Source organism: Pseudophryne corroboree, chromosome 7 (genome assembly GCF_028390025.1).
Source record: "Pseudophryne corroboree isolate aPseCor3 chromosome 7, aPseCor3.hap2, whole genome shotgun sequence".
In the NCBI taxonomy this organism is placed as follows: domain Eukaryota; kingdom Metazoa; phylum Chordata; class Amphibia; order Anura; family Myobatrachidae; genus Pseudophryne; species Pseudophryne corroboree.
This window is the reverse complement of record NC_086450.1, coordinates 175,956,799-175,965,977: the sequence shown is the minus strand read 5'-3', so window position 1 is coordinate 175,965,977 and position 9,179 is coordinate 175,956,799. Positions and strand designations below refer to the sequence as shown.

The 9,179-nt window shown below is 43.7% G+C and overlaps 1 protein-coding gene across 1 annotated transcript; it reads left to right on the top strand.

Moving 5' to 3' along the window:
• Positions 1 to 4,473: 4,473 nt before the first annotated feature.
• LOC134944082 (zinc finger MYM-type protein 1-like) lies at positions 4,474 to 7,065 on the top strand. Its single transcript, XM_063932650.1, has one exon. The coding sequence runs from the start codon at positions 4,474 to 4,476 to the stop codon at positions 7,063 to 7,065; it is 2,592 nt and encodes an 863-aa protein (XP_063788720.1).
• The last annotated feature ends 2,114 nt before the right edge of the window (positions 7,066 to 9,179 follow it).

Sequence of the window (9,179 nt, the reverse complement as noted above, 5' to 3'; positions counted from 1 at the left end):
ACAGTCTGAGGGCAGGAGGATGTACTAACCTCCCCCACCGCATTTGGCTTTTCTCAGCACTCTTTTTGTATTCTCTTTGCGGTTACTGGTCACCGCACCGCTGCCTGGCGCTACCCGGGCCATTGCTCCCCCACACTACCCGTCTCCATTCTCCTCTCTGCCATCCGCATCATCCCCGCTGTGGCCACTGATTCCTCCGCTCTCCGTAGAGCTTGGGCAGCGCTGCGCTCCCCCTTTCAGCTGCGCATGCGCACTTGTCACAACTTCCTGGTAGGCAGCTGACAGGGGGAGCGCAGCGCTGACCAAGCTCTACGGAGAGTGGAGGAATCAGTGGCCACAGCAGTGATAATGCGGATGGCAGAGAGGAGAATGAAGACGGGGAGCAATGGGTAGCGCCGGACAAGAAAAGCCAAATAATGCGGCGGGGGAGGTTATTACATCCCGCCCTATGTTACTGCTGTACAACTGTACTAAATGCAGTTGAATAATTGTTTATTTGATAAAATGTAATTTACATTAGATTTTGTAAGTGTGTATTGCATGGCACGACAAATCCTGTGGCCAAGATGCCATGGCGACCAGGTATTGGTGCCTGGCGACCAGGGCCATGAACACTATGAGGAGGGGACTGGGAACGTAGTGAGGATGGGGCCGGGCATGCGGTCAGGCAGGGTAGCGTCTAGTTACCCTTCGTGGAGAGGACCTTTCCCACAACCCCCTGGGTCCATGTCACAAACTATTTTGAATAGTAACCTGTGGCGAGCGAAGCGGAGCGAGACACCGAGCCCGAAGCATGGCGAGCGTCCAATGGTGTATAGGTAAAACGAAATAACCACAAACGAACGGAGAATGTATAAAACATTTAGGTGCTGTAAGGGTGGAAGTCATGTACTGCCCTCTCGTGCTGTCACTTCCTGGTCCTGATCACGAAGGGAATATTGACACAACCGGTAAGGCAGGGGCTGGACAGCTATGGATGATAGCGCTGACGATACTTCAAATGAGGTGCCGACCTCCAGCCATTCTGGGCTCGCGAACCGGCAGCCAATCAGGAGCATTGCCGGACCACAAGCTCCTATTGGTTCGCAAGTAGGCGCCACATTTAAAATGGCTCCTGGCCGCCCCCAACACTGTGCCTGGTTATCCCTATCCCACCGATAGCCTGATGCATGGCAGCTTCGCATTCCTGCTGCTTGGTCTCCCACAGCCTGCCCGTCTGTGAGCTACACGGTGAGGGACCTGCATAACAATAAGACTTCAGGCAATGGTGAGTACAGTACTGGAACTTTTTTTTTAAGTGTATCTGGCTGGCTTTTACAGGGTTTTTTTTTTGTTCATGTGGATCCGGCTTTTGCAATGTATTTTATGTGGATCTTGCTTTTTAAGTCTTTTTTTAATGTGGATTTTGCTTTTTCAGCATTTTTTTTGTAACGTGGATCAGACTTTTTACGTTTTTTTATGTGGATCTGACTTTTTAAGTATTTTTTTGTTAATGTGGATCTACCTTTTGCAATGTATTTTATTATTTTATGTGGAATTGGCTTTTCAGTGGCCCTCATTCCGAGTTGTTCGCTCGCAAGCTGCTTTTAGCAGCTTTACACACGCTAAGCCGCCGCCTACTGGGAGTGAATCTTAGCTTCTTAAAATTGCGAACGAAAGATTCGCAATATTGCGAAAAGACATCTCTGTGCAGTTTCTGAGTAGCTCCAGACTTACTCGGCATCTGCGATGAGTTCAGTACTTGTCGTTCCTGGTTTGACGTCACAAACACACCCAGCGTTCGCCCAGACACTCCTCCGTTTCTCCAGCCACTCCCGCGTTTTTTCCAGAAACGGTAGCGTTTTTTCCCACACGCCCATAAAACGGCCTGTTTCCGCCCAGAAACACCCACTTCCTGTCAATCACATTACGATCACCAGAACGAAGAAAAAACCGTGAGTAAAATTCCTAACTGCATAGCAAATTTACTTGGCGCAGTCGCACTGCGGACATTGCGCATGCGCACTAAGCGGAAAATCGCTGCGATGCGAAAAAATTTACCGAGCGAACAACTCGGAATGACCACCAGTGTTTTTTATTTTTAATGTGGATCTGGCTTTTTAAGTATTTTTTTGTTAATGTGGATCTGCCTTCTGCAATGTATTTTATGTGGATATTTTGTGTGGATTTGGCTTTTCCAGTGTTTTTACTTTTAATGCGGATCTGGCTTTTTAAGTATTTGTTTTTTTTTATGTGGATCTGGCATTTGCAATGTATTTTATGTGGATTTTGCTTTTTTTTATTTTTAAGATATGCAGAATACCTGCTCCGTAATGTGTGTATGTGTGGAGGGGTTGTTGTGCCCACAGCGGGGTTAGATGAGGTTTATTGCAAACAAAGCAAATGAAACGTTGACATCTTCCTAAGGCGACCATCAACATTTTTACGTTTTTACAATATGCAGCACGGATGGTGTAATGGTTAGCATTACTGCCTAACAGCACAGAGGTCGTGTGTTCAATTCCCACCTCGGCCCTAACTTTGCGGAGTTTGTATATTCTCCCCGTGCTTGCACCACAATCCAAAAATATACTGGTAGGTTAATTGGCTCCCAACAAAAAATTAACCCTAGTGTGAATGTGTGTTCATATATATGTGGTAGGGAATATAGAGTGTAAGCTCCACTGGGGCAGGGACTGATGTGAATGGCCAAATATTCTCTGTACAGCGCTGCAGAACGTGTTTGTGTATATTCGGCTAAATGTCGCCATTTCAGGACTTCCGTCCTTTTTTTCAAGGCAGAACACAATCAAATGTGCAACATCTTAAGTAGACCTGCATCTGGCGTTTACTGGTATGCAGAATGAGGACAAACCCCGCTGGTGGCCCCAGTGCTGATGATGGCCGCAATCCTTGTGCATACGGGTAACCATAGATATCTACAGCGTCCCGGGTGCGCTTGCTGTGCTGTGTCCACAACCCAAATCTATACAAAGGGAAACTATTATTGGATACATTGGGGTCTATTCAAATGTTTTGTGGGCGCCGAAATGTATTGGGCTCCCACCGAAGCTATTCAAATGCCCCCCGTACCATGCATGTATGTATATATATATATATATATATATATATATATATATGGGTGTAAAGGTGTAAAGAAAATGGAGAGCACTCGTCAATGTAATATTGGTAACACTTTATAAAAAGGTAATATATCCCCATACATAGAGGTTAAAATTCAGTCGTATAACGGGACCATCCCACAAGTGTAGCCGTCCATCTGCTTCTCAGCTCTGCTGGTCTCTCACACCGGCTCCGGACTCCGGACCCAGCGTGTGACTTCACGAACGTCCACGTTGTTTATTATATATATATATATATATATATATATATATACACACAGGTTGAGTATCCCTTATCCAAAATGCTTGGGACCAGAGGTATTTTGGATATCGGATTTTTCCGTATTTTGGAATAATTGCATATCATAATGAGATATCATGGTGATGGGACCTAAATCTAAGCACAGAATGCATTTATGTTACATATACACCTTATACACACAGCCTGAAGGTCATTTTAGCCAATATTTTTTATAACTTTGTACATTAAACAAAGTGTGTCTACATTCACACAATTCATTTATGTTTCACATACACCTTATACACACAGCCTGAAGGTCATTTAATACAATATTTTTAATAACTTTGTGTATTAAACAAGTTTGTGTACATTGAGCCATCAAAAAACAAAGGTTTCACTATCTCACTCTCACTCAAAAAAGTCCGTATTTCGGAATATTCCGTACATAGAGCTGTGAAAGAACAGGGGTCATCCCATGGATACCATTGCACACGAGTTCTAAATGGACACTAATGTGCAGGTTTCGACAAGAATACCTCATAGGGAGACCCTTGTACTTGGATATTATGGCCAAGCAGCTGTTCATAAACCTCTAATCACAAAGAAGAATGCAGCCCAGTGCTTACAATGGTATAAAGAGCACAAAAATTGGACAGTGGATCGATGGCAAGTGTTATGGAGCGACGGATCACGGTTTACACTTTTTAGTTCAGTTGAACGTGTTTTGTTTTGGCGATTGCCAGGAGAGCATCTGATACCAGAGTGTACAGTACCTACAGCATGGAGGTGGTAGCATTATGCTACATGGGGCTGTTTCAGCTGGTATGGCAAGGCTCCACTAGTTGTAATGCTAGAGATAGTGCATCTGCATTCTTTTTCTTTGTGGTCACATTATCAAGCGAGATGGGGAGGGCAGGGTGAATTTAAATATTTAAAGCAACTTCCCCATGCAGTGTTCTGTACCTGTAATAAACCTAGCAGGGTAGCAGCAGAATCGCATGATCCAAGATCTGCCTTCCTCTTCCTGTCCTATTCACGATAGATTTACATTTTACTTTTTTTTGTTTTTAGTTTTGTTTAAAAAAAATGCAAATAATGCCTCTTTATAATTTGCAGGGATATTCTATCATGATGCATGGAGTGCATAAATCAAAGAGGCCAAGTGGATGCCAGCAAAGGAAAGCAAAAAAGGCAAGAAATAAATCACTGAAAACACTAGCTGGATCCATGCTTCAGTTTGTCAAAAGACAGGATGATGGGCAGGGTTCATCAAAAGACACAGCTCCTCAGTGTCAGTCTCCAATTGATACTGCTCATACTTCTGCTGAAGAGGAAGATGTGGAAATTGCAGAATTTACAGCAGAAAAACAAGTAGTGGAAATAGAAGAATGTGAAGCAGAAGAAAGTGCTGAAAGTGACTCTAGCCATGATACTGTAAAGGAGATGAGTGGTGTTACGGAGAAAGATTTGCACATTTTACATGATGTTTCTTTCTGGGAAATACCAGTTCCAGATCATTTTCGGGTTGAAATTATCAAAAGGGGAAGCGATTATTTCCAAAATAAAGATGGACCTTTCAGTGCAGTGGCGAGGAAAGATTTAGATACAAAAGCAAAGGGTGGTGTACGCCAGATTTCAAAAGAGTGGTTTTACAAGATAATGCCAAATGGTGAGAAAATTCTGCGGTCATGGATGGTTTACTCAGTTGTCAGCAACAAATTATACTGTTTTTGCTGCCGACTGTTTGCCATTAGTGCTACAAGTATGACATCCAAATTTGTGACTGGGTTTCAGAAGTGGTGGAAACTAAACCCGAAAGTACATAACCACGAGACTTCTGAAGAACACCTATGCTGCCTTGAAAAGTGGAAAACATTGGCAGCAGGACTTAGGCTGCACAAAACCATCGACGCCAAAAGTATTTCTTTAATGGAAATGGAAAAGAAAAAGTGGAGGGATATCTTGCACAGATTGCTTGATATCACGTTGTTTCTTGCCAAGCAGAATCTGGCATTCCGCGGCCACAAGGAAGATGAGACTTCGTTGAATAAAGGGAACTTTCTTGAGATGGTTGAGGTATTTTCAAAATACGATCCAGTGCTGAAAGAGCACCTAATGAGATTGAAACGGAACACGTGTAAACTTAAAGTTTCAGTCTCATATCTAGCACCAAACACTCAGAATGAGTTTATAAGTGTCCTGGCAAATCATGTGAAGGAGAAGCTTGTCATGGACATAAAGTCTGCAAAGTATTTTGGGATCATGTTTGACAGCACACCTGACATATCACATACTGACCAGATGTCCGAAGTGATCAGATATGTAACAATCAACAACATGAAAGTTGAAGTAAAAGAGGTATTTCTCGGATTTTTCCCTTTAAAGGGGAAAACAGCTGCTGACCTCAGTTCTGACATTTTAAAAACACTGGAAAATGATGGACTGGACATAATGATGTGTCGTTCTCAAGGCTATGATAATGCTGCCACTATGGCTGGAATCCATGGAGGTGTACAAGCCATTCTTAAGAGAAAGAACAGGAAAGCTATTTTTAGTGGATGTGTGGACCATTCGCTTAATTTGTGCGGTCAGCACTCTTTTGCTGAAAATGCATCATGTGTGACATTTTTTGGAACTCTTGAGGCAATGTATTCTTTCTTTGCTAATTCAACCCATCGATGGGATGTGTTAATTGAACATACTGGAGTATCAGTGAAAAGGTTATCAACAACACGCTGGAGTGCTCATCATGCTGCAGTTACGCCAGTTAAGGAAAAGCTTGATAAGTTTGTGGACGCGATTGAAGCTCTTTGTGATGTACATGAAAACGTGGACACAAGAGGAGCAGCACAAGGTCTTTTGCCTGCTGTCTGTGATTTCACTTTTCTGTGCTACCTGTACTTCTGGTGTGATGTACTTCAGGAAGTTAATCTTACACAGCAGTACCTGCAGATTAAGGGCTTAACCCTCGACAAGGTGGTGGCAAAGTTAGAGGCGCTTAAACTTTTTCTGCATGAGGAACGCAGTCACCTAGTGGAGCACGCAATTGAAGAGGCGCTTTCAAAATCAGCTGAATATGGAATTGCAGTACAGAGAAGAGCCAGGTTTAAGAAGCGGTTGGCAGGGGAACAAGCAAGCGACGCTGGACTCTCTCTTCAAGAAGAAAATAAGAGGGCAATGTTTGAGTGCATTGATCGCTTTCTTTCTGAACTTCAGATCAGATCAAGAGCCATCCAGGAAATATCAGCCATGTTTGAAGCTGTTCAAGCGAAGAGTCTCATATCTGCCACTGATGAACAGTTAAAGGTGTCTGTTCCAAAACTAACCACTTTCTATGATGAGTTATCGGAAGATTCACTTTTAATAGAAATACCAAGGCTAAGAAGGCACCTGAAAGCAGCAAACATTGATCTGGAAAAAGCCAAAGATTGGCCAATATTAGATGTTTTAAAATTCATAGCAGAATGGGACTTTGTAGAATCTCTACCAAACCTTTTACTAAGTCTAAAATTATTTCTGACGATTTGTGTGTCTGTGGCTTCATGTGAGAGGAGCTTTTCAAAGCTGAAACTTATAAAGAACTATTTGCGATCTACCATGGGACAATCAAGGCTTTCTAACCTTGCAATACTGTCAGTTGAAAGTGAGTTGGCGAAAGACATCGACTTTGATGAAGTGATTCACAGGTTCGCAGCTTTGAAGGCCAGGAAAGGAAAGTTTTGATTATTTTGTTGAGATGTTGGCTAAGTGCAATAATGCTTCTGTGTTTTTTACTGTTTATGTTTTTTATGGTACTATTTTCAACTATAGAGGTATGCAAATAAGTACTTTGTGTGATTTGTTACTGTTACTGTTTATGTTTTTTTTTATGGTACTATATTAAACTATAGAGGTGTGCAAATAAATACTTTGTGTGACATACTTTGTTGTTTATAATCATTTTCATATGGTTTGTCATACTGTTCATGAGAGTTTCTCTTGATGTCTTCATCTCTATGCCATATTCAAAATCTTGGGTAACACATGAAAAAACCTCATTGCAGTGCAAGACAGTTTGTGGCCAGTAAATCATGAAACTGTTGAGTGTAATAATTTAGGTGTTGAGTCTAATTTGCCGAACCAATGTAAATGTTATTACATTTAGGCTGTGCATATGATATTGTAATTTAAAGGCATAATATTAATTTTGTTAGCTGTTTATGTCACTACTATTGCCATTGCATTCAGTGATATACAGGAATTATGATTTACAAGTAAAGCTAGTACTAGTACATTACTAAGGGTTCCGTGTGGTGTGATACAGTAGGAGGATCATGGGGGGGTGACACCATGAGTTACCACACCGGGTGACACCAACCCTAGTGACGCCTCTGGGTGTAATGCTCTGCCCAAATGGCGTGTCCGCGACCGCCTATGGGTCTACCATTCCCCCCTGAGCTCTCTCTCCATGTCTCTGCTCATCCCCATAGCAGTGTCACCATGCACAGTACCAGCACCTCTATCACAGCATCCTACACAGCACCCCGTGTCACCCAGCACAGTGCCTCCTCCATTACAGCAGTATCCAATACCCCCTTGTGTCCCCTCAGCATGTCAGCTCCATTCTAAACAGCGACTATCATTACACTGTCCAACAACACACTTTCCTATAAATTACTCAGCATCTAGCACCACTTCTCTGTCCACAGCACTGCACCCCCTCTGTGTTACACAGCATCCAGCACCCCCTCTGTCACAGAGCATCCAGCACCCCCTCAGTGTGCTGCCTGAGCAGAAATCAGTATTATTCTGGCCACTCACCATCCTAGAAGGATTCAGGGCTGGGCGGCAAATTATGCAAGGTTGTAGGTAATTATACACGGCGCCCAGCTGTAAGGATGCTGTCTCCCGCCGCTGTGCTGTGAGACTTCACTGACCTGTCAGTCTCACCTTCGGCTACCGCTTGGCGCTACCCACCCACAGTCCCGACTGGCGCCACTCAATTTCTCCTTTATCTCTCCGGCCATGTAATACGTTTGCGCCTCTCCCCATGTGATGGGGCTGTGCACATGGACACCTCCCTGACTCCTTCCTGTGCTAACGCCGGGCACACAGCTCTTCACCCGGTCCGTCTTCATGACGTCGCGGTTCAGGCCCCGCCCCCTGTCATTCCGGATCGCGCATGCGCAGACCGCATTTTTGGCGGAAAGCACTGAAAAACCGGGAGGACCCGGAGGTTTAGCGGGGCAGCGGGAGGGTCAGGTAAAAAACGGGAGCCTCCCGTGGAATGCGGGAGGGTAGGCAACCCTGACTATTACACACTATGTGCTGCAATAACCCCCCCAGCCCTGTAATTTTACCCAGCACCTCATGCCCTTTTATTTATTTATTCATTTTATTTTTTCACACCCCCTCCCCCCGTATACAGTACACTGGTCACACTGTTGAGAGGGGTTATGTGCAAGGTATAAGATGAAAGAGAAACACCAACATTGTTGGAGGAGGGGAGATAACCCCCAGCCAGGAAGCGTCTGCTGGACATGTTATCAGTAATTAAGAAGGGGGGAAGCTAGTGTGTAATGCTAGCCATACATCAGACCAACTTTTCTCCAACACTCCAAACTTCCAACCATCCAACTTGTCTGTTCAACTAAAACAGTGCCCCACACATCTCACCAACTTTTTACCAGTGCTCCACACATCTAACCAACTTTTCATCAGACCTACCAACCTTCCAACTTCTATCCAACTTGTGATGTCACCGAAGTAGGCGGACAGTGCCTGCCTACAGTTCTTCAGTTTTGTTTTGTTTTTTAATTTCAAAACATGCAGAAGTGTCTTTTTTTCAGTGAAACTGG

Bases quoted from the DNA above. Each gene is read 5' to 3' on its own strand.
- LOC134944082 (XM_063932650.1), top strand. From the start codon at position 4,474: ATGCATGGAGTGCATAAATCAAAGAGGCCAAGTGGATGCCAGCAAAGG.